The sequence below is a fragment of the Chlorocebus sabaeus genome, chromosome 14 (assembly GCF_047675955.1).
Source record: "Chlorocebus sabaeus isolate Y175 chromosome 14, mChlSab1.0.hap1, whole genome shotgun sequence".
Lineage (NCBI taxonomy): Eukaryota > Metazoa > Chordata > Mammalia > Primates > Cercopithecidae > Chlorocebus > Chlorocebus sabaeus.
In genome coordinates, this window is record NC_132917.1 from 73,865,247 (window position 1) to 73,891,048 (window position 25,802).

General features: G+C 46.3%; 1 protein-coding gene across 3 annotated transcripts in view; it reads left to right on the plus strand.

The window, feature by feature from the left end:
• Positions 1-25,802, plus strand: part of TET3 (tet methylcytosine dioxygenase 3) — a 122,712-nt gene that overhangs the window by 52,565 nt on the left and 44,345 nt on the right. For all 3 annotated transcript variants that reach the window (XM_038007127.2, XM_073023086.1, XM_007970194.3), the window contains one exon: positions 9,160-11,293. In XM_038007127.2, coding sequence (XP_037863055.1) covers positions 9,160-11,293 — 2,134 coding nt within the window. The remainder of the gene's footprint in view (positions 1-9,159; positions 11,294-25,802) is intronic.

Here is a 25,802-nt window from a genome sequence, read left to right on the forward strand (position 1 = left end):
GCCAGTTTGGGTATGGAGGGTGCAGACATGGGACTGGGCTAGCCAGTGTGCCATGGACATACACTCGCTTCTGCCAAGAACAGGCAGATGTGCACATCCTCTGCAAGGGTTCCTCTAAAAATCTTTCTACACTCGCTGATTAGTTTTATCAATAAATCTTCCGAAGGGAGAATCCTCTTAAGGAATGAATAATTGATCAACCCTAGACAGAACATGCCATAAATACAACCCATTTGCTATTAGAGAGAGTGGGGCCATCCATTTGGTGGCAAGGAAGAAGGAACTAGCTTTGTATGGAGGTGGATTCTGAACTCTAGGACTGAGATAAAGGATGAGGCTAGAAAGAGCAGCCCCTTGAACAGCTGCTGTGGATCAGACTAGCTGAGCTGGTGGTATGTGCGGTTGGGAAGTACTGGGTGGAGTTTATTGGCCAGCAGGGTGGGGAGCAGTCACCACTATCTTGGAGTCCCATTAGAATTCGCTTCAGGAGATTCCCCTGCAGAGAATGGGCTACTGGGCTCTGAAGGTTGACTACAGGCTAGTTCATTCTGGCCCAAAACACCTTCTTGGACATGGTTCTTCTAATATGGTATGTAACTGCTGACGGTCAGCAAAACAGCCCTCCAGACTCTGTTCCTCTTGTAACTTCCCCTTTCTTAGAGGCCATAAGAAGGTATAACGAATGAGGACTTTGCTCTTTCAAGATAACATTCTTCATCTTCTCTCTTCCCTATTTTCCTTTAATAGAGAATTGCTGATCTGGTTTTGATGTGTTGAGAGTCAGGAAGGATTTGGAAAACCTGGTGTCATATCTGCATCCTTCACTGTGTTGTTGACTGAATGAGGTGTTTGGGGAGTGGTGTTCCACACTTTTCCCGCCTTGCCTGGCATCTGGGGGGCTCTGGAGCCCCCTGGGTGGGGAGGGCAGGGTGCTGCTGCTGAATGCCTGCAGATGTCTGGAGGACCAGCTCTGGGGATTTGGGAGTCTAAGAAGGGAGTGCACTGTGGAGGAGGAGGCAGGGGACCTTGTGAGCTAGCCGGGCAGGGTTCAGAGTCACCTTCAGCACAGGGCCCCCAGCCCTCTGAAGGTGGGAAATGCGTTGGGGTTGGCGATGCTGTATGCACATATGAACTCTTCATGGAGTGTAGTGAAGAGTCATGTCTCTTATTGGATCTGAGAAGGACATTTTCTCTGCCTAAGTAACGTTTCCTGCCTCTCAGTCTCCTAGTAACAAATCCCTGCTTCCCCTAGGTGATGGGAACACACCTCCAACTTGGGGAAGACGTAGCCTGGGATGGGCATACCCCCTCTCAGTGATACTGTGAAGCAGGGAAGAAACCTGATGGGGTTGGGTGTGAGGACCCCAGTGAGGGCAGGGAAAAAGGGTTTGCACCTGGAAGTTGGCAGTAAGATGTGCAGCACCAGCACCTTGGTGGACTTCTCTGGAGGCCCCCTACAGCTTTTGCAGACCTCTACCATGTGTGCGTTGTAATGGGTGCCATAATAGCAGAGAGATCACCAACTCTGCCTAGAACCTCCATGGATCAGCTAGAAGTATGGGGGTGATGAGGCTTGTACCAGCCAGGTCCCTGGGGAGGAAGAAGTGCCAGAGCTTTTTGAACGCCTTCTAGAGACTCCGGTGAGTTTTGAAGGTGTGGCAGATGCCTGGTTCCCTAGGAGCAAATGGTGGAGTTGACCATACGCTCTTATTAAAGATCCCTAACAGAACGTGACTGTGCACGGTGACTGTAGACTCTGGGGCAGTCTGTGGTGGACAGGACTGGTCAAGGAGGACTTTCTCAGGGAGGGGTTGATTCTGTTCCTTGTCTCACTGCTAAATTTAATCACTTACCTCCATAACCACGTTTTATCCCCATCTTTCTGCTAGTGCCTTAGTTCAGGTCCTTATTGTTACTAATCTGGACAGTTGCATAGTCTCCTAACTCATCTTTGGCTCACCAGCCTTGAACCCTGCAGGCTGTCTTCTGCAGGATGCGTGAATGCCCCTCCTGAAATGTAAATCTGCTCTCTGTAGCATTCAGGCTGTGGTGCACACACCTGCCTCCCCTGCCTTTGCGATCAAGATACACTCAACAGCTTACCCATCTCCAAGCCTGCCAGGGCTTATGATTCTCTGCCTTTGCACATTCTATTCCTTCCATCTGGAACTCCTGCAGAATTCTTCGCCTTCTTCCAAAATACCTGCCGCTCTCTCCAGCCTCTCTGAGATTTCTTTGAGATAAAACCTTCCTGGACACCCACCTGCCCAGATAGCTGTATATACTGAACCCCCGCAGGCCCCTGTAGATACTGCTTTCACAGCACTGATATGATTTAGGGCATTGACTTATAGGCCTTTTTCTTCCTTTTCATTTTAAAACTTCTTGGGGTTCCTGAAATATATAGTGTGGTCTATTGTGAGGTAACAAATCACCCCAAAACACAGTGGTATAAAACAGTAATCCTTTTGTTATGCCCAGGGGATTCTGTGGATTGGGAAGTCAGAAGTGACAACAGCATGGGTAGCTTCTATATGTTCCTTGATATTTAGGGTCTCAGCTGGGAAGGCATAAAAGCTGGAGGTAACTTGATGACTGGCCTGGAATCCTCGAAGGGCTCCTTCACTCACACATTTGGCAAATGACGACAGCTGTTGCCTGGGACCTCAGCTGGGAATGTCAGCTGACTCTTCCATGTGGCCTCTCCACATGGCCTGGGCTTCCTCACAGCATGGTGGCTGGGCTCCAAGAGTGAGTGTCCCAAGAGAACCAGGCAGAAACTGAATTGCCTTTTGTGATCTAGCTTTGAAAGTCATGTAACGTCACTTCCATTGTCACAAGCCCACCCAGATTGAAGAGGAGGGAACATAGATCCCACCTCTCCGTGGGGGAAGTGTCCAAGTCACACAGTAAGAAGAGCATGTGGGATGGAGGGAATGTTGTGGCCATCTTTGGAACACACAGTCTGTCACATGTATTAAGCACTTGATGCATATGAATGGCATTCTTCAACTGAAGATTGAAGCCAGGGTGGACGACGAGGAAGAGTTATGAAGTTGGCGGCTGGAAGTCTTAAGAGAGGGTATGTTCAAGAGATCGTAGGGTGGAGAAGAGTGTGTGTGTGTGTGTGTGTGTGTGTGTGTGCGCACGCGCACACACATATGTGTGGTCAGGGAGGGGGCTTGGGGGTACATAGAGTTGCTTAGAGGACCCACTGTCAGGTGAGACAATTAAAACATACACACAGAAAGACCCCGATTGGGAAGGCAGGGATGGAAAGGGAGGAGACAAAATTGAGAAACAGTTCACATTTAGAATTGTTTGGATCCAATGACTGCACACATTGGAAGAATATGGGTAACATTTGGGTTGGGAATGTTCGTTAATGCAAAAATAGGAAAGTTGGGAAAGTTGCTATCAGGAGGAAGAGTTCAGTTCTGTTTTAGACAAGCTGACTCTCAGTGGACTTGTGGCATGGTCTAGGGGTTGGAGCTAACTGGAGGGTAGTTGAGAAGTCCAGACAGAAAACAGACATTTAGACCAGGCATGGTGGCTCACACCTGTAATCCCAGCATTTTGGGAGGCCGAGGCAGGAAAATTGCTTGAACTCAGCAGTTTGACAGCAGCCTGGACAACATAGCAAGACCTTGTCTCTACTAAAAATAAAATCAGCGGGGCATGGTGGTGCATACCTGTGGTCCCAGCTGCTTGGGAGGCTGAGGTGGGAGAATCAGTTGAGGCTGCATTAAGCCGTGATCGCGCAACTCCACTACATCTTGGGCGACAGAGCAAGATCCTGTCTCAAAAAAAGGAGCATCTCACAGTGATGTTTGCTGGAGCCCAGAAGGGAATGAGAATCGAGGGGGAAAGCGGAGGGTTTCTAAGCTGGGACGGGTCCAAGCTGAGGCTTCGAAAGGGCTAAACTAGTCCCCATCCTCGTCTGGCATTGTCCTGCCTCCCTGCCGATAATTGCCAAATAGCTGCTTGCTTTTCTTTTCCGCATCTCCATTGATAAGAACTTGTTTCCTCTGGTTTTTAGGGGGACTGGTTTCAGTGCATTTTCTAGTATCTAAGTATTAAGCAAATCCCTCCCTAGATGGAACTTAAGCTTTTCTCTCGTTACCCATTTTCTAATTCCATCCCTTAAGGCCACTCAGAACAAGTCTCATTCTTTTCCCAAATAGTAGGCCTGCGGATGTTTAAAGACTTTCTGGAGTTGTATCTTGTTCAGAACCAAAAGGGAGCTGTTCCTCCTGTGGTTTTGAACCCTCGTGCTCTGCGTCCTCTGCGTCCAGAGGGTGCAGCCCCACAGGGAAGCCTGCGTTCAGGTGGGGACTCTCTGGGTCACAAGCAGGGCTGTCACTGCCTGTGCTGTCGTCCTGTTTAGGTCAGGTCATAGCTGTGTGTGTCAGACTGGGTCAAAACCCATTAGTAGACCCCGAAATCAACGTAGAAGGTTGCAACCTGCATTTAAAAATAAAGAAGAAAGATACATTAATGTATCTATTAAGTGGAAGTACTGTTTTACAAAACTTGTATATAAGTAGCTAATGGATCACAGTGTAAAATGTATTTCTTACTGTGGATTGTAGTGAAAATTTTTGAAAAAATCTGGGTTATAAGGCCTTTTGAAGCTGCCACATGACATCATATTGGGTGTGCCATCAGTTGGCTCTCAGGGTTTTACCTCTTCTGATTCCTAAGACATTTTTATGGGTACCGCTGCTGCTATTGTGTGCTTCTCCCATCTTTAATTTATTTCCACAGATGTGGCTTGGGGCCTAAGTATGAGACCCTGTTTACCCTTTTAGATTTTTTTCTCTCTGGTCTGTTGACCTTTTGGCACCTGGTTCTGTCACTCAACATAGCTTTATTCCTTCTATTTTCAACATCTACTTATTTATTAAGTGAGCCTTCTCTATCATTATTGATAAATATGTTGAACAGGATAGTTCTAAGAACAGAGCCCTGTGGCAGACCACTAAAGACCGTTCTCCCAGTTGATACACCTCTTGTACCGTTTGAGCATGGTCATTTAACCAGTGGTGAACCAGCCCTTCCAGCCTGTAGTTCTCTGTAGCTGACCTCAAAAGGGTCATGGCAGACCTTGTGAAACTTGAACATCCACAGCCGAAGTTGCAAAGTCAAAGGCTTACAGGGGGTTGGCAGGTAACAGAAGTGAGTGAAGTGATAATTAATTCAAGCAATTAATAAGTAATTCCTGACCCCAGCCTTGGTTTCAAGAAGGCAGTGTGGAGTGGGGAAGCTGGGGGTGAGTTGGAGTAGTTGTATTCTATGTAAGCAGGAGCCACTGCTCAGTTACAGGCAAACTTGCCCGTAGAAGCATGGGCCTTCAAGAAAATCCAGGTTTCATGTGGAATTTGATTTTCGAATGTTAGCAAAACAAAAACATTAACACCGTATAGGCAAGTAAAACAAACCTGTGGCAGATTTGGCCCAAAGCTCTCGGCTTTGTGACCTGTCAGCCACAGTATCTCCCCATCTGCTCTCCAATGACCCCATGACTCAAAGCACTAAGATTGTTTGGATGTTGGTAGGTTAATGGCCTTCTGTGGAACCTGACTCCTGTGGTTCTTACCCGGGCTGTTCTTAAACGCAGCAAACTGAGAGTTGGAAGGACGCTTCTCCTTTTCTTGCCTGTTGGTCCCGTCTCCTGCTGGCAGGTTTCCTCCAGCATCACTGACAGGTGTTGAGAAAGGTATCAGTGGGATCTCTTGGTTGGGAATAGGAATTTAGAGTTTCTTAAGATCTCCCTATCCATAGTGGCTTCACTTACCTCATATCTATGTCTGCTTTTCCTTTTCTCCTCTTTTTGGTCCAAGGAGCATTTTCCTTCCCAGGGAATTCAGAGGCACAAGAGCCATCCTAGCCCTTCCTTGTTCTTTTTCACACACCAAAAATAACTTTTTAAATCCCTTTTAGTTGTCTTGACCATTTTGGGGAAGCCTTCACTCATGTAGCATTAGTCTTCCTGACACTGTTTTTGTAAATCTGTGCTACTCTCTGTTGTTTCTTCTTGGTTATGCATGCTCCTTCCATCTTCCTACATAAGCATGTAAGATTTGACCACTTCAGATTGTATAGCCTTGTTAGCCACATTAGTTTAGACTTCTAAGAAAGAAGAGTGTGCTGGGTGATCTGCCACATTCCTAGACTTCTGAAAGGTAGTCTTCCACTGGGGTCAGGGAAAAGCTGATACACTCTGTGGCCAGTAGGGATAGCAGGCTTTTCATTTACCTGAGTGTTACTGCTCCAGCTGTGGGCAGGAAGCACAGGAGTCATGGAGATTTGGACCCTGCCTGGCAGGAGCCACCATCTAGTGGGGGAGGGAGGCAGCTGCTTGAACAAATAACAGTAGTGGCATGTGATAAGTGCTAATGAAGGTGCCCTGGGAACCCGGGGAAGGAGCCACAGATAATTCTGTGAAGTAGGTAGGGGAAGAGGTGACACTGAGCTGATGCTTGAAGGATAAGCCAGAGAGGCCACTCTAAGAGGCTGAGAAGGTCATTCCAGGCAATGAGAACTGCGTGTACAAAGCCTGGTGACGTCAGAGAACATGGCCTATTAGAAAAGCATGAGGGTCTTTTGTGGCCAGAATGGAGGCAAGGGTGAGGATGAGGCAGGAACTGCTGGCTGGAACCTCTGCTAATCTCCCACAGAGCTCATCCCAAACCCTAGTATTCCACCACACTTAGGAGCCCGTGATGGCCTTGTCTGACAGTCTTAGGACTGGCATCATTTTAGCCACCTACTTAAAACACTTTGAGGCCAGACACAGTATATCACACCTATAATCCCAACACTTTAGGAGGCTAAGGCCAGAGCATCATTTGAGGCCAGAAGTTAGAGATCAGCCTGGGCAACATAGCAAGACTCAAGCTCTTAAAAAAAAAAAAAAATTAGCTGAGCGTGGTACATGCATCAACTCCCAGCTACTTGATAGGCTGAGGTGGGAGGATCACTTGAGTCCAGGAGTTCAAGGCTACAGTGAACTATGATCACGCCACTGAACTCCAGCCTGGGTGAGAGTGTGTCTCTAAAATAAAAAAAACACTTTGTGTTATACTTGAGGGACTGATTTCTTATTTAGCTTTTTATTTCCACAGAATTTAAAAAATTTATAGAAAAATAGCAGGGATCATACTGGGGACTCACATACCCCAAATGTGTAGGTTTTGCCTCATGTATTTATCATTTTGTTTATAGAGACATGTTTTTCCATATGTATATCGTTTTTTTCTGAATCATTTGAGATTGAGTACACAGTGTTCCTCAACTTATGACTGAGTCATGTCTCAATAAACTAATCATAAATTGAAAGTATTGTAAGTCAAAAATGGGCATTTTATAGACATGATGGGATGCTAAAACACAGAACACAATATCCAGAAAACCCTAACAGCATGGAACATTGTGGAGCCTCAGTTGTTTACCTTGGTGATTGCGTGGTTGACCGGGGGCTCTGGGTTGCTGCCACTGCCCAGCATCGCTAAAGTATTGCTAGCCTCAGAAAAGATCAAAATTCAAAGTATGGTTTCTATTGAATGCCTGTTGCAAAGTCAGAATCTTAAGTGGAACCATCGTAAGTTGGGGACTGTCTGTACTGTCCCTTTACTCCTAAATACTTCAGTATGTGTATCCTGAGAACAAGGGCATTCTGTTACATAACCCATTGTCTAATGATCCAAGTCAAGATTAGGAATGACAGAATATTATCTTATCCACGTCCATATTCACATTTCATGACTTGTCCCAAGTAAAACTAGTGTATTTTTCCCCAGTCTAAGGTCTAACCCATGAACATGCATTTAGCTGTTCTTTTTGAGGGAAGAGATTGTTTTTCTTGACTTTGAAACTTTTTGAAGAGAACAATCCAGGTACTTTCTAGATCACCCTTCAATTTGGGTTTATCTGATGTGTCCTTGTGATTAGATTCAGGTTATACATTTTGGCAGGAGTTCTATGTGAGTGGTGTTAAGTCTTCCGCAGTGTCTTACATCAAGAGGCACATGGTGGTGTTTTGTCTCAGTATTGGTGATGATGGTAACTTTGGTCATTTGGGTTAAGGTGGTGTCTGTCTACTAGATCTCTCCACTACAGTTACTATTGTAATTATGTAATTTTAGAGGAGATGCTTTGAGACCATGCATACATACATCCTGTACCTCACCATGCTTTCACCTGCTGCCACTGATGACTCTCTAAATCCATCAGTCCTTCTATGTTTTCTCTTAGCATTCTACAGTAAGGAAGAGCTTTCCTTTCCTAAGGGATGGGTCTGCAAACTCAATTTCACATCTTTGTATTCACTTTTCACTTGCTGGGCCAGGTCCTCCTGGCCCTCTTACTCTCATCCTTCCCCCTTTGGTGTGCTTTTGGGGATATGAGGTATATAGTGCTGGTTCTTGTGCTCAGGGAGAGGCCTGACTCCTTCTCTAAGCAGCAACTTGCTTGTCTTTGGCAGGACTGACCGGGCATGGGGCTAAATGCATGCTGTGTCAGATCATCGGCGTTTCCCTCAGGCCTGGGGCTGTGTGTGGGAATGTGGTCTGTTGCCAGCTTTCTGTGCTCGGCCTGGGCTTAAGTGAGGACAGTTTTAGGGGGAGAAAAGAACTGTGGGTTCCCACTAGGAAGCTGTGGCTGACCCATGGTCCAGGCTAAATTTGTTAATCAGAGCTCCTCTTTCCCTACCCCTATGAACCCACACTTCACGCTTAGAGCACGTGTGTACACACAGGCTTGGTTGGATTTCTTTCCATCTTGACAAAACAAAATAAAGTCCTAGTGTGATTTTGATCATTGTGAATTAAGGACTTTTTTGTGTGTCTCTGGTTTTAGGAGAGCCTCATTCGTGTGATTGATCTGAGGCTCCAAAAGTTTCTGAACAACATTAAGAATGTCACATTAGGATCTTCTCTTTAAAAATATCTTGAAGATCTTCTTTTTATTTCTGCTGGTGAAGCTCGCTAGGGAACCAAAGCCATGGGAAGATGAATTGAAGGCTCAAGAAGTACCAGAGAGAGGATTTGCAAGAAAAGTTGGGGGTCAGATGTGCACCTGAGTGGTATGAAGCAGGGAAATGCTTTTCAAATAGTGTGGTTCATTTTTTTCCTTTTTCCCCCTTCTCTCTCTCTTTAGACAGGCTCAGAGCTCAGCCCAGTTGATGGACCTGTTCCAGGTCAGATGGACTCAGGGCCAGTGTACCATGGGGACTCACGGCAGCTAAGCGCCTCAGGGGTGCCGGTCAATGGTGCTAGAGAGCCCGCTGGACCCAGTCTGCTGGGGACTGGGGGTCCTTGGCGGGTAGACCAAAAGCCCGACTGGGAGGCTGCCCCAGGCCCAGCTCATACTGCTCGCCTGGAAGATGCCCACGATCTGGTGGCCTTTTCGGCTGTGGCCGAAGCTGTGTCCTCTTATGGGGCCCTTAGCACCCGGCTCTATGAAACCTTCAACCGTGAGATGAGTCGTGAGGCTGGGAACAACAGCAGGGGATCCCGGCCAGGGCCCGAGGGCTGCTCTGCTGGCAGCGAAGACCTTGACACACTGCAGACGGCCCTGGCCCTCGCGCGGCATGGTATGAAACCACCCAACTGCAACTGCGATGGCCCAGAATGCCCTGACTACCTCGAGTGGCTGGAGGGGAAGATCAAGTCTGTGGTCATGGAAGGAGGGGAGGAGCGGCCCAGGCTCCCAGGGCCTCTGCCTCCTGGTGAGGCCGGTCTCCCAGCACCAAGCACCAGGCCACTCCTCAGCTCAGAGGTGCCCCAGATCTCTCCCCAAGAGGGCCTGCCCCTGTCCCAGAGTGCCCTGAGCATCGCCAAGGAAAAAAACATCAGCTTGCAGACCGCCATTGCCATCGAGGCCCTCACACAGCTCTCCTCCGCCCTCCCGCAGCCTTCTCATTCCACCCCCCAGGCTTCTTGCCCCCTTCCTGAGGCCTTGTCACCTCCTGCCCCTTTCAGATCTCCCCAGTCTTACCTCCGGGCTCCCTCATGGCCTGTGGTTCCTCCTGAAGAGCACTCATCTTTTGCTCCTGATAGCTCTGCCTTCCCTCCAGCAACTCCTCGAACTGAGTTCCCTGAAGTCTGGGGCACCGACACCCCTCCAGCAACGCCCCGGAGCTCCTGGCCCATGCCTCGCCCAAGCCACGACCCCATGGCTGAACTGGAGCAGTTGTTGGGCAGCGCCAGTGATTACATCCAGTCAGTATTCAAGCGGCCTGAGGCCCTGCCTACCAAGCCCAAGGTCAAGGTAGAGGCACCCTCTTCCTCCCCAGCCCTGGCCCCATCCCCTGTGCTTCAGAGGGAGGCTCCCACGCCATCCTCGGAGCCCGACACCCACCAGAAGGCCCAGACCGCCCTGCAGCAGCACCTCCATCACAAGCGCAGCCTCTTCCTAGAACAGGCTCACGACACCTCCTTCCCTGCTCTTTCGGAGCCTTCTGCTCCTGGCTGGTGGCCCCCACCAAGCTCACCTGCCCCACGGCTTCCAGACAGACCACCCAAGGAGAAGAAGAAGAAGCTCCCAACACCAGCTGGAGGTCCCGTGGGAACAGAGAAAGCTGCCCCTGGGATCAAGCCCAGTGTCCGAAAGCCCATTCAGATCAAGAAGTCCAGGCCCCGGGAAGCACAGCCACTCTTCCCGCCTGTCCGGCAGATTGTCCTGGAAGGGCTCAGGTCCCCGGCCTCCCAGGAAGTACAGGCTCATCCACCGGCCCCTCTACCTGCCTCACAGGGCTCTGCTGTGTCCCTGCCCCCAGAACCTTCTCTTGCGCTATTTGCACCTAGTCCCTCCAGGGACAGCCTGCTGCCCCCTACTCAGGAAATGAGGTCCCCCAGCCCCATGACAACCTTGCAGCCAGGCTCCACCGGCCCTCTTCCCCCTGCCGATGACAAGCTGGAAGAGCTCATCCGGCAGTTTGAGGCTGAATTTGGAGATAGCTTTGGGCTTCCCGGCCCCCCTTCTGTGCCCATTCAGGACCCCGAGAACCAGCAAACATGTCTCCCAGCCCCTGAGAGCCCCTTTGCTACCCGTTCCCCCAAGCAAATCAAGATTGAGTCTTCAGGGGCTGTGACTGTGCTCTCAACAACCTGCTTCCATTCAGAGGAGGGAGGCCAGGAGGCCACACCCACCAAGGCAGAGAACCCACTCACACCCACCCTCAGTGGCTTCTTGGAGTCACCTCTTAAGTACCTGGACACACCCACCAAGAGTCTGCTGGACACACCTGCCAAGAGAGCCCAGGCCGAGTTCCCCACCTGCGATTGCGTCGGTAAGTCCGCCTGGGTGTCAGGAAAAGGCAGAGAAATGGCTGTGGCCTGGTAAGCTAGGGATTTCTAGGCTCTGCTTTCATTTGGCAAACATTTATTGTTTGCCAACTGCGACACTGGGTTCTGGAAACATAGAAATGAGCTCATAGCCTAGTGGAAAAGACATTGAAAGAAATTGACCTGATACTGTTGGTGTATGTCACGTCGGTTGAGATGGGCAAGGGGCTTTAATACACAAATGGAGTTGAAGGCATAATAGAGGCCTTCCTGTAGGAGGTAGTACTTGTGCCGAGCCCTACAGAGCCATCAGGTAGAAAGGACACATTCTAGGAAGAGGGAGTAGCTTGGGCAACAGCTTAGTGGCTGTGAGGGAGTGGAACTTACTTGGACTATTCTTGGTTCAGGCAGGAGCAAAAGGGTTTGGGTATATGTGGGGATGAACAAAAGGTGGCTTGGTGGGTGGGGAGGATGGTCAGGGGCCAGATTGCGCAGGGCCCAGGGAGCCACGGCCAAGAGTTTGACTTGACCCCATAGGTAATAGTGAGCTCCTGAGGATTTTAAAGCAAGGAATGCCCTGTCACCTCATGCTTTTGAAAGACTTCTGGCTTATGGTGGGTAGGGAAGCTTGAGGGCGCTGAGGAGGCATAGCTGTAGGAAAGGTGTTGTCATGAACCAGGCAAGAAATGACAAGGGCCTGGCCTGAAAGAGCCGATGGCAGAGGGAGGGGTTGGAAGGTCTCCAGAGGAAGGCTTGTGGGAGGAGGGAATGAGATACTGCAGGTCTCTGCCTGAGGTGGTGGTGTTCACTGAGAACTCAGATTGGGAGGACGGGAAGTGAGTTCCCATTGGACGAACCAGATCTGAAGTGGCCAGGAGACCAGGTCAGTGTCTGAGTTACACGTTTGGACGTAGTTAGCCTGCAAGTCATGGTTGAAGCTGTGCCTGCATAAAAACGCGTTGAGGAGTTGAGTCCACTTCTAAGCCTTGCCTTCTGGAATCAGAGCAGGGTGCAGTGCCTCTGAGGACCACTCCCCTCTAAGGGTACTGTCTCTGGGAAGTCCTAGACGCAGGGGTAAGCTCCAGGTCCACTGGGCCCCCACGCTCTGTTTATGGAGTGTTCTGTAAAAGCTATGTGCGTTTCAGATGTTGACAGAAAACACGGTGATGCTGGCGATGAGCATATTGAATTATTGTGATTTTATGATACACAGACGGGTCTTGGGGAAAAGGCTGTCTTCCCTACTTGTGAAAAATACGTAAACATCAAATAAGTCATGGACTTGCTGGGATGTTGTCTCTTGGTCAGTGAGGAGAGCTGGGCTGTTCCGCCTGCTCCAGCTATCCCTCCCCAACTCCTGAGGTATGAGGCAGAGGGGTGGGTGACAAGGAGCCATGTGCAGAACAAGGAAAAGCTGGCCCCAGGGCTCTTATCTGGGGGTGAACAGGTATGCTGCCAGGCACTCACAGACATGCTCCGAGATGGTGGTTCCCACTGGCCCTGTCCATTCTTAGATATGACTAATAATGACATGACTGGGCCCAGCGCGGTGGCTCATGCCTGTAATCCCAGCACTTTGGGAGGCTGAGGCAAGTGGATCATGAGGTCAGGAGATCGAGACCATCCTGGCTAGCACGGTGAAACCCCGTCTCTACTAAAAATACAAAAAATTAGCCGGGTGGGTGGTGGGCACCTGTAGTCCCAGCTACTTGGGAGGCTGAGACAGGAGAATGGCGTGAACCCAGGAGGCGGAGCTTGCAGTGAGCTGAGATTGTGCCACTGCACTCCAGCCTGGGTGGCAGAGCCAGACTCTGTCTCAAAAAAAAAAAAAAAAAAATAGGCCGGGCGCGGTGGCTCAAGCCTGTAATCCCAGCACTTTGGGAGGCCGAGATGGGCGGATCACGAGGTCAGGAGATCGAGACCATCCTGGCTGACACGGTGAAACTCCGTCTCTACTAAAAAATACAAAAAACTAGCCGGGCGACGTGGCGGGCTCCTGTAGTCCCAGCTACTCGGGAGGCTGAGGCAGGAGAATGGCGTGAACCCGGGAGGCGGAGCTTGCAGTGAGCTGAGATCCGGCCACTGCACTCCAGCGTGGGCGGCAGAGCGAGACTCCGTCTCAAAAAAAATAATAATAATAATTTTTTATCCATTTGTATAAAAAATGTATATTATCCATTTGTATAATAATGACATGACTTCGAGGGCCCTCTTATTTACCAGCATATGGGGGAAACTTGTTTTGATCATGGGGTCCGCCTACCCTTTTCTCCATGCGTGTATGTGTGTGTCCCATCTGCCTGTGTTTAGCACCTCGTTTCTCCTTCTGCAACGTGGGAAATATCCTTACCTAGTGTTTTAAGACATAGTTGATCCTTAGTCAAGATTTTAATTGTTGAATTTAATTACATGGATATTATGTGTGGTCAAACTAGTTTTTAAATTTGCATCCCAACTCCACTTACTGGCTGGGAGTGCTTGGGCACTTTACATAACCCATTACAGTTTCTGCTTCCTCATATGTAGAATGAAAATGATAATAGTACGTGCCTCACCGGGACTGTTGTGAGGATTAAATTCATTACTATGTGTTTAGTAATGAGTTTAACACTTAGTGTTGTGTTGGCACAAGAGTGTCAGCTGTTATCAAGCCTATCAAGTCCAATAGGGCAAGAAAAGTAAAACCATACCTTTGTAAAGGAAAAAAAAGTTGACTGTTCCTTTATTTATCATATATTAATTACCTAGCCATGTATAACTGCCAATAAGCATAAAATTAAGAGAAACGGTTCATCACTAAAGGACTTTATGGTTTACTTTTTTTTTTTTTTTTTTAGGCAGGGTCTCACTCTGTTGCTGGGGCTGGAATGCAGTGGCATGATCTCTGCTCACTGCAGCCTCCACTTCCTGGGCTCAAGCAATCCTCCCACCTCAGTCTTCCGAGTAGCTGGAATTACAGGTGCATGCCACCATACTTGGCTAATTTTAAAAATTTTTTTGTAGAGACGAGGTCTCACTGTATTGCCCAGGCTTGTCTCAAACTTCTGGTCTCAAGCAGTCCTGTCATCTCAGCCTCCCAAAGTGCTGGGATTATAGTTGTGAACCACTGCGTCTAGCCTATGGTTTACTTAAGGAAAAAAAAAAAAGAGACAATAAAATATTTAGACACCCACTCAACCAGTGTGTGCCGAGTGCCTTTTGCCTCTGAGGCCCATGCTGCTGTATGGAAGTGGCTGTATCGCAGGAGTACCCTGTAGCACAGACTTGGTTGTCATCATGGGAGGTCATGTTTTATCTAGGAAACTCTTGTTTAGAGCTCGGTTTTGAAAACTGTCGTGAACACAGATGGGGAGAGGCAGAAAGGCTTTCCAGACTGAGGAGTGCATAAGCACAGTCTTGGCATAAGGAGCAAGCTTGCAGGATGGGATGTTGCAAGGATGACCTGAAACCTCTGTTCTCCTGCATTCCTCAGATGAGGAGCCCCCACCAGAGAGGATACATCTTCGCTTGTAGGCAGTGAGCAAAAGTGCAGGCATCTGTCAGCATCAGAGAAACCAGACCTCCAGAAACTGGGAGCTAACAACACTTTGTATTGTTAAATTAGAGGAAAATACTTACGTGAAACAAATTTGAACGATCATCTCAGTTAAGTTTTAAAAAATGGAAAAAAGACTAGAAGGAAATATATCAACAGTGGATTGTCTCTATGATTGGGATATGGATGACCTTTCCCTCATGTGTTTTCCGAATTTTCTACAATGAAATTTGTATTTTATAACCCAGAAATATTTGTGAAAGTGCACACTCGCAATAGCATGGAAGGTGGATTGGTGGAGGGTGATAACCCTGTGGTAGGAGACGCATTAGGAAGCTGTTGAGAGTAAAAGTGTTCATGAAGCACCTGCTCAGGTCTAGGCACCCTGCCAAGTATTTTATAGTTACCACCTCACTTAATCCTCATAGCAGCCCTATGAGGTAAGTACTGTCAGTGACTCCATTTTAGCCATGAGGAAACAGATTAAGTAATTTACCAAGGTCATACAAACTAGTGAAAGTGAGATTTGAACCTAGGCAGTTGGACTCTTAACCACCATGTCATATTGTGTTTGAAATTAGTCAGTTGGGAAACAGGTCCTCACTAAAACAATGGTAGTAGAATGAAGAGAGGCAACGAAGAGATTTGCTCTGAAAGTTTCTGGAGGGCCTGAGGTTCGTGTTAGGAGAACCCATTCTGTTTTCCAGAATTGTCTGGCCACGTGCTTCTCACTCTGTTGCCCATGCTGGAGTGCAGTGGCATGATCTTGGCTCACTGCAACTTCTGCCTCCTGGGTTCAAGCAGTTCTCATGCCTCGACCTCCTGAGTAACTGGGATTACAGGCACCCGCCACCGTGCCTGGGTAACTTCTCGTATTTTAGTAGAGACAGCGTTTCATGGTGTTGCCCAGGCTAGTCTCAAACTCTTGAGCTCAGGCAGTTCACTTGTCTCAGCCTCCCAAAGTGCTAGGATTATAGGTGTAAGCCGCCATGCCTGAACAGGTGCTTCTTCAGTTGGTGTGGTAGAATTTGTCTTTGTGAATCCAGGCTCAGAACAAGGCTTAGAAATCAAGGTACTCACTCTGGGGTGACAGTGGGACAATCCCATACTCTAGAAATTCATCCCCTCACCAGTGGTAGGTAGTTACAGGAAGAATTTTCCTTAAAAGTGGGGGTGAAATGTGGAGACTCCATGAAGCCACCTAATAGCTGATAACTGAATATGGAAACAACTTTATAAAAGCATACAAGTTCCTATAGCCAAAAAAAAAAGGGGGGGGGAGTGGGGGGCAGGGGAGGGGCCTGGGCACTGTGGCTCATGCCTGTAATCCCAGCACTTTGGGAGGCCGAGGCAGGCGGATCATGAGGTCAGGAATTCGAGACCACCTGGCCAGTATGGTGAAACCCTATCTCTACTAAAAATCCAGAAATTAGCCGGGCGTGGTGGTGGGCACCTGTAATTCCAGTTACTCTGGAGGCTGAAGCAGAAGAATCAACTTGAACCTGGGAGGCTGAGGTTGCAGTGAGCTGAGATCATGCCACTGCACTCCAGCCTGGGTGACAGAGCAAGACTCCATCTCAAAAAACAAAACAAAACGTCTGTTATTCAAGGTTATTTGATAATTTTGCCAAATAAACAATTTAGCGAATATGGGCATCACCACGTAACCAAAGTCCCCAATCCCCTTATATAAAAATGGTGGGTTTCTGAAGGTCTGGATGGGACTCATACAGATTTTTTTATCTGAATCTTGAAGTATTAAAGGCACCCCTTTAAAGCTTCAAAGAAGTAAACTTATAAGCCATGAAAGGAAATGCCATTCTCTAAAAGGTAATATGATGTTTACAGTTTTGAGAATATTTATCACAAGTTGAATTTCTGTATTGAATTATTGCAAGTGACTTGTAGGTGTGGATATTTAAAAATGCACATTGGAGAGTCCCCCCACAACCATCCTATAACACCATTGTCAGGAATGGGACAAGGAGCTATAGAGACTGTTGTTCCCTACGGCTTTGTGTATTTTGTCTATTTTCAGTAACAGGGAAATTCCCAAGAGGAGCCAGTTTAGGACAGAGAATGAATCCAAATGACATTTTAGTGGGAAAAGCATCCTTTGTGCTCATCTAGTCACCATCTTAGAGATGAGGAAGCAGTCTGTTTTAGTTTGTAAGTGTTGTCCTGATGTCTCCGAGGAGCAGCCAACAGGAAGCTGCAGAGACTAAACCACAGCAAAAGCAGGAGGTTAGGAGGTGTAGATGCTAGTGGTTGCCTTCATAGAAATATGTTGTATTTTTAACCAGTTGATTGTTCTTCCCTGAAGAAGTGGCCACAGGGAAAATATCTCCTTTGCCTGGAGCGTGGTGAAAGTCCGAGTGAGGCAGTGGCATTGTCCAGCAAATGTGGCCGATGGTGTGTCCATCAGGGAATTTCAAATGGGACATAGTCCTGAATGGAGAACACAAAGTTATTTGTTTACAATCACATAAAGTCTATTTTCTACAGTTTTTATTTTTATGAGAATGTATCACACAAATCCCCCACCCCACTGCATTGAGATGAAGAGAAACTTCCTATCTTTTAAATATTTTTTGAGACAATGACTATTTGGACACCATATAAAGGATGGGGAGTCTGGCGGTGAGTAGCAGGGTGTCAGAGAGAACTTCCTGCAGGAGAGGATGTCTTACTGAGTTTTAAAGGATAGATAGACGTTTAATAGAGGAACAAGGAGAAGGGACCTGAAGTTTATGCAGATGAAAGGCACATAAAGATGCGGAAGATGAGAGAACGTGGGGAAATACAGGTCATGCCGGTGTGACGGGTGTGGAAGATGAAAGATTGGGAGTGGCTGGAGAGGAGAGTTTCAGGGGAAGAGGGGATGATACCAAAGCCAGAGAAACCAGTTTGTAGGCTCAGATGTAGTTCAGGCAAGAAATAAAGGGCCTCTGAACTAGAGTGACCTTGAGTAGAAAGGAGGAGGGGAGGGGCAGATAAGAGAAAGAATAAGAAAAGAATTAACTGCTCCAGTGACCAGTTGGATGTAGTAGTAAGGGAGGAGGAGTGGTCACAGGTGACCTCTGAGATTCCAGGCTGGGCGACTGGGTTGATGGTGCTGCCTGTCACCAAGGTTAGAAATACTGGGAGGGCAGCAAGTCTGGGTACCTGGCTTTTGAGATGTCTGTGGGACCTGGCGGTGTCCATCGGGTCAGATCTGTGAACTGGTAGTCTTTGGCAGACTGATGGTAACTGAAATGTTCAGTCCTGGTCATTTCACCAGGCTGACTGTATAGATCAAAAAGAAGCCCGAGAATGGAAGTTACCACCATTTAGGGGAGAGGAGCTCAAACAGGAGGCTTCGAAGAAAGTGTGGAAAATATGTGGGAAGAAATTGAGGAGAGGGGTAGGTTAAAGAACCAATGAGTAGTTTCAAGGTTGAGAGGGCTAACAGCATCAGAAAAGAAGGGTTAGGATTTAATGCTGGATTCTTCCTTGTCTTACATTATTTGTTCTGTGTGCACCAGTCTTTGCAGTTAAATCCCAGGTTCCTTAAGCACAAGGACTGCATGTTTTATTTTGTTTTGTTTTGTTTTTTGAGATGCGGTCTCACTCTGTCACCCAGGCTGGAAAGCAGTGGCACACTCATGGCTCACTGCGGCCTTGACCTCTTAGGCTTGAACGATCCTCCTGCCTCAGCCTCCCAAGTAGCCAGGACTACAGGCATGCACCACTATGCCTGGCTAATTTTTTTAATTTTTTGTAGGGGAGATGGGGGTCTTGCCATGTTGACCAGGCTGATCTTGAACTCCTGGACTCAAGCAGTCCACCCACCTTGGCCTCCCAGAGTGCTGGGATTATAGGAGTGAGCCACCGTGTCTGGCCGCTTGTATTTATAAAGCATTTAGACTGGTGCTAAGCCTATGGCAAGTACCCTTCATATTTTTTGGTCAACCGGTCAGCCTTATTCTACCTCCATATTATACTCTGTTAAGGTGTCAAATGGGTTTAGGAATGATCTCCTTACCTTTAATGTTTATCATCGTGAATTTGCCCATTATTATAAAGGCCCAGCATGCTGTACATGTTTTCACAGGCAAGTGACCTGAGAGTTTAGTGTTAAAAAATTCATCTAGCACACCTGATCCAGAGTAAGGCCTAACATTCTACCTACCTGTGGCTGTGGCTTTCAGGAGGCATCATACTAGCAGTCATTGACTGTCATTAAAGTGGAATCTAATTAGCTATATAATCTTATGGTCTTCAGCATTAAGTCCACTAAAATTTTATCAGAAAACTGAGTTCTGTGGTTTGAATGTTTTTGTTTCCCTGAACTTAGGTTGAAACTTAATCCCCGGCCGAGAATCCCCGGCCGAGTGCAGTGGCTCACGCCTGTGATCCCAGCACTTTGGGAGGCCGAGGCAGGGCGGATCACAAGGTCAGGAGATTGAGACCATCCTGACTAACACAGTGAAACCCCGTCGCTACTAAAAATACAAAAAAAAAAAAAATAAGGCCGGGCTTGGTGATGGGCACCTGTAGTCCCAGCTATTCGGGAGCCTGAGGCAGGAGAATGGCGTGAACCCAGGGAGGCGGAGCTTGCTGAGATCGCACCACTGCACTCCAGTCTGGGCGACAGAGCAAGACTCCGTCTCAAAAAAAAAAAAAAAAGAAAAAGAAAAAGAAACTTAATCCCCTAAAGGCAGTATTGAGAGGAGTGGCCTTTAAGAGGTGATTGGGTGATGCAGGATCTATCCTCATGAATGGATTAATTCATTCATGGATTAATGGGTTAATGGATTAACAGGTTAGTGTGGGAGTGGGACTGGTGACTCTATTCAGAAAGGGAAGAGAGACCTGAGCTGGCGCACCCAGCCCCTCACCATGTGGCCTGCACCACCTGAGACTCTGCAGAGTTCCCATCAACACGAAGGGCTTCACTAGGTGTGGCACCTTGACCTTGGACTTCTCAGACTCCAGAACTGTAGGAGATAGATTCCTTTCCTTTATAAATTACCCAGTTTCAGGTATTCTGTTTTATAGAACAGGTGTTCTGTTTATACAACAGAAAATGGACTAAGAAACTGAGGCAATTGCACAGGATTGTTTGGAAAGAGTAGATAGGTACAAATGGAACCTTTGTGTGATCTTGACATCTGTACATTAATTGTATACTGTCTTTCTGTACTAATGTCATAAAAAAGAAATGCCTCAGCTGTACTCCTGTGTATAATCCTGGAAAAATGTGGATGCCCTAGTCTGTGTGTAGAGAGTGCAGAAAGGTGGAAGGTTCTTTTAGAAATTAAGCATCTCTTTCTGTTAGGTAGTAATGCGTGGTTTCTTGTGTTAAGTGTCTCTTGCTGATAGCAGAAAGGATATATTCATTCTCTCCCCAGCCTAGAGTAGAAATGGAACAGAACATATTTTTATATTTTAATGAGTATAGAATTAAGTGCACAGGGTTAAGAAAAAGACCTAAAGCCATATAACGAGCATTTTCTCAAAAATTGGATTTTGCTCTCCTGAGCTCTCCCCCAGAGCTTTCTACCATGTATTTTAGAGAGGGGGAAAAAAAAAAAACAAAAAAAAAAAACCCCTTCACTACTTCTCTCAGTGATCAAAACAAGACATAAAATAGATTTTTCTTTAAGAGGAGTTGAGCCATTTCCCAGTGATGCCACTTTACCTTTATGGAGAAGGAAGAAATACTGCCTTGGGGACTACAAGGTAAAATAGTGACTTAACAGCAAGATGGTAAAATACTCCTTTCCTGAAACCTGGTGAAAGGAACCAAATCAATAAAAATAGAGGAAAAGGTTTCATCAGCTGAAATTTGGGAATAGCCCCAATCTTCAACCATGAATTCCAAGGGCTGTCTGCCACTTTGAGATCAAATTGAATTAAAGAATGACACACTGAGTACACAACTCCCAGTGTTGGGAAAAATAACAGAGGGGCCCCACAACTTGGAGAAATGGGCTGGAAGATGGGTGACCACTGCCTAGAAGCCATGCTGTGTGGAAACCAGGGAATGCAGGCAGAGCATGTTCCCCATTTGCTCCAGCTTTTGAAGGGGATAAGGTCTGGGCCGAGGATGGTGGGCTGGAGAGATGGGAAATCATATCCTAAGAGCTGGCTTTGTAGCTGAGGGCCAACAGTACCGAAAAGGCTATTGTGCAAAGAAAAAATACTTACTGAACCACCAAACAAAAATCCTGCCAACTGTGGGGCTTTATTTTAACTTGACATCTTATCAGAGTGACTAACTCAGTCCCTTTCAAGGGAATGAACCGAAATCCTAAGAGTATCTCTCCCCATCAGGACAGAGTACAACCCAACCCTCAACATACACATAAAAATTTAGAGGCATTGGCTCCAACAGACAGAGGGGCTTGGAGATGAAGTTTCCCAGTCGCAGGTGTCCACAGCTAGTCCCAGTTCTCCTGTCCCCTCTCAGACTGCTGAACTTTCAAACTAATAATTGAAACCTCTACAGCATCCAGTTATCTAGCTGAAGTTTTTTTTGTTTGTTTGTTTGTTTTTTTTAAAGATAGAGTCTCGCTTTGTCACCCAGGCTAGAGTGCAGTGGCACGATCTCGGCTCTCTGCAGCCTCTGCCTCCCACGTTCAAGTGATTCTCCTGCCTCAGCCTCCTGAGTAGCTGGGAATACAGGTGCGTGCTACCGCGCCCAGCTAATTTTTGTATTTTTAGTAGAGACGGGGTTTCACCGTCTTGGCCAGGCTGGTCTGGAACTCCTGACCTTGTGATCCACCTGCCCTGGCCTCCCAAAGTGCTGGGATTATGGGCTTGAGCCATCGCACCTGGCCTGTAGCTGAATTTTTAAGGGAAGAATTTGAGCAGTGTCCAGGTAAACAGGAGTAAGGAAATTCTGCCCGCTCTATTTTTGGGCAAATGAGTATAGACTAGTGGCTTTCAGTTGGAGGCTTTCCATTCCTCTCCCCCGGGGGACATTTGGCAGTATCTGAGGACATTTTTGGTCATCACAAGTGGTGTGGTACTACTGACATCTAGAAGCTAGGGATGCTGCTAAGCCTCCTATAACACACAGAACAGCCCCTACAGCAAAGAACTAATTGATCCAAAATGTCAGTTCTGCCAAGGGGAAGAAACTAGAGATCAACTTCTTCTGTAAGAAGATTGCTTAACAAACAAACAACATGGTAGCCATTCAAATTCTGTAGGAAAAGTGGAGGGATTAATACAACATTTAATATGAAAATTTATAATTCTTTGTACATTTTCATTAGTGTTAACAAGCTTTGTTTACAAATACTTAAGCTAAAAAAAGAAATTTACATGAGAAAATACAGGAATTGTTTAAACCGCTGACTTAAATCTTCAAGGAAGTTGAAGAAAACAGTCACTATGAAATAAAAAATGAAAGGTGAGGTGCTAAGTTATAAAGAAGTCGTGAGAGTTATAGATTAAATTCCAGAAGAACTTTGCCATTACAAAGCACATAAAAAGTGCATTAAGAAGCTATGAAAAGCAGAATCAGAGTTCACAGAAAAAGCAGATTGGTGAGGAAGAGGCAAGGTCTTGAAAGTTTACCCCAAAACGGGAAAATGTAGAAATGAACAGTATCGCTGTGGCGTACAGCGAGGGAAACAGAAGAGAGGGACAGTAGGGACCCCACACACAGATTCATTCTGGTAACAGTCTTGGGAACACTCAGTGTTCCCGGCGAAGAGTGTGGTGCAAACTGAACAAACGTGAGAGTCAAAGGTAGAATAGAAAATGTTTTTGAAGTGCAAAGTGTTATAAGAAGAAGTTACCATGTCCAGGGAAAATGAGGAAATTTTGACAAATAATGCTGATTAACTTATTGAATTTCAAGGGTGAAGAATCACCTACAAGTTTAAAAAAAAAAAAAAAGTTGGTCACATATATTAGGTTTTTGTAAACAAATGTTTTTTTAATTTTTACATTTTTTTGCTTTTTTAAAAACACTTTAAAAAAACATTTTGTATTGAAATACACGTACAGGAAGGTATGTGAATCACAAGTGTACAGCTCCGTACAGTTTTATAAAAGACACACACAGGCCGGGCGCGGTGGCTCAAGCCTGTAATCCCAGCACTTTGGGAGGCCGAGATGGGCGGATCACGAGGTCAGGAGATCGAGACCATCCTGGCTAACACGTTGAAACACCATCTCTACCAAAAAAAAAAATACAAAAAACTAGTCGGGCGATGTGGCGGGCGCCTGTAGTCCCAGCTACTCGGGAGGCTGAGGCAGGAGAATGGCGTAAACCCGGGGGGCGGAGCTTACAGTGAGCTGAGATCCGGCCACTGCACTCCAGCCTGGGTGACAGAGCCAGACTCCGTCTCAAAAAAAAAAAAAAAAAAAAAGACACACACTCATGTAAACAGCAGAACAGAATTTTACCAGCACCTCAGAAGCCTCCGAAGTCCACCCCTCCCGGCACGTGCCACCCAATCCTCTAAAGCATAGGCTGGCAGGCTGCAGACCAAACCGGGCCCACATTCATGTATAAAAGGGGTTTTTATGTTTTTAAATGGTTGGAAAAAAAAAAAAGTCAATTGAAGAATAACATTTCATGACTCATGAAAATTATATGAAATCCAAATATCAGAGTCTGTAAAGTTTTATTAAAACATGGCCATGCTCATTTGTTGATCTATTGTCTATAGCCACTTTTGCACCACAACAGCAGAGTTGAGTAGTTGCCCCTGAGATTGCAGAACCTAAGATGTGTACTGTCTGGTGCTTAACAGAGTAAGTTTGTTGACCCCTGTCCTAAGGTAACTACTCTATTCTAACTTCTTAGCACACTGATCAGTTTTGCCTGTTCTTAAACTTCATGCAATGGAATCATGAATATGTATCATACGCTCTTTCATATTCTGGTTTTTGCTCAATGATGTGTTTGTGAGATTCATCTATGTTTTTATTATTTAATTTTTATTTATTTTTTTGAGATGGAGTCTCGCTCTGTTGACCAGGCTGGAGCATAGTGACACAATCTCAGCTCACTGCAACCTTCGCCTCCCTGGTTCAAGTGATTCTCCTGGCTCAGCCTCCAGAGTAGCTGGGACTACAGGCATGCGCCACCATGCCTGGCTAACTTTTGTATTTTTTTAGTAGAGACAGGGTTTCGCCAGGTTGGCCAGGCTGGTCTCGAACTCCTGACCTCAGGTGATCCGCCCGCCCCGGCCTCCCAAATTGCTGGGATTACAGGTATGAGCCACCTTGCCTGGCCTATTTATTTAATTTTAGAGAGACAGGATGTCACTGTTGTCCAGGCCAGAGTGCAGTGATGTGATCATAGTTCACTGCAACCATGAACTCCTTGGCTCAAGCGATCCCCACACCTCCCAAGTAGCTGGGACTACAGGCACATGCCACTGCGCCTGGCTAATTTAAAAATTTTTTTTAGAGACGAGGTCTCTCTTTGTTGCCCAGGCTCGTCTCCCACCTTGGTCTCCCAAAGTGCTGGAATTACAAATGTGAGTCCCTGTGCCTGGCCCTGTGTTATCTGTATGTATGTACATTTGTTATCTGCCCCTGTCATTCATTCTCATAGCTGTACAGTATTCCATTTTTTGAATACACCACAATGTATCCAGTAGGTCGCTGATGGTCTTTTGGGTTGTTTCCAACTTGGGGTTGTTATGAATCATGCTGATATAAGACATTCTTATACCTGTCTCTTGGTGCATTTATGTGTACATGTATATGCTTAGGTACTTACCTAGGACTGAAATTGTGTGTGTTCAGTTTTAGTAGGTACCATTGGTCTTCCAAAGTAGTTGTTACAATTTAGGCTCCCACCAGCATTGCTCCACGTTCTCACCAGCAAATGGTGCCATCCCGTCTTTGCCATTGTGTAGACGTATAATAGTATCTCACTGTGGTTTTAATTTGAATTTCCCTGATGCCTAATGAGGGTGAGCAGTTTTTCATATGCCATCTTTTGTAGAGTTCCTCTTCAAGTCCTTTCTGTTCAAGTTCCTGTTCAAGTCATTCAAGTTGCTATTCAAGCCCATTTCTCTATTGTTTTTATTTTTCTTATTGAGTGGTAAGGGTTCTTTATTTTGGATATATGGGTCCTTTGTTGGATATATGTATTGCAGTTCTCTGAATAGAGTATTGAGATTTAAAAGTTTGATCCAAGTTCGACCTACTTAAGTCACCATCCATATGTAAAGTCTTCATAAAAACATTTTTGAATATGTAAGAACTCAAATTTTCTAGAGATGAATCAAAATGATAATAGATGGGGAAGTTGTAGTATGGAGAGGCTGGCAATGAACACTAAATCTGTTCAAATGTAAAGTCTAACTTTAAATGACGGTTATTTTTCTAAAACAAAAGATATTTACTTAAACTCTACTTAAGGTATATTTTTATGTTAAACATCTTAACGTGTAGCAGAGGGAAATACGTTCCTGAGGATGCCAGTGAAAAGCAGAAGTAAAGGAGGAGGTGGGAGAAATTGTAGAGGTACTAACTTTTCTCTTTAGAAGTACCATTAGCATTTCTAAAAACATACTATAGATTTTTCCAGATTACCAGGGATGGTGCTGGTGGAGGAAATAGAAAATACAACATCTGCAGCAAACGAAGAAGACGAGGAAGCATTAAACATGGAAAACATAAAATGCCAGAAATACATGTTATAACAATGAATATAAGTAGGGTAAAATCACCTGTTGAATTTAAGATCGAATAGCATTAAGCATCACTAAGAAGGTTAGTAAACCTTGTTTCACTATGAGAAAAAAGAGAATCATATACTGAAAGATCTAAATACTTGGTTAGGTTCAGGTGAAAGTTTTTTTGTTTTGTTTTATTTTGAGACAGAGTGTCACTCTGTCACCCAGGCTGGAGTGCAGTGACGCGATCACGGCATACTGCAACTTCCGCCTCCTGGGTTCAAGTGATACTCCTGTCTCAGACTCCCGAGTAGCTGTAGTTACAGGCACGCACCACCACGC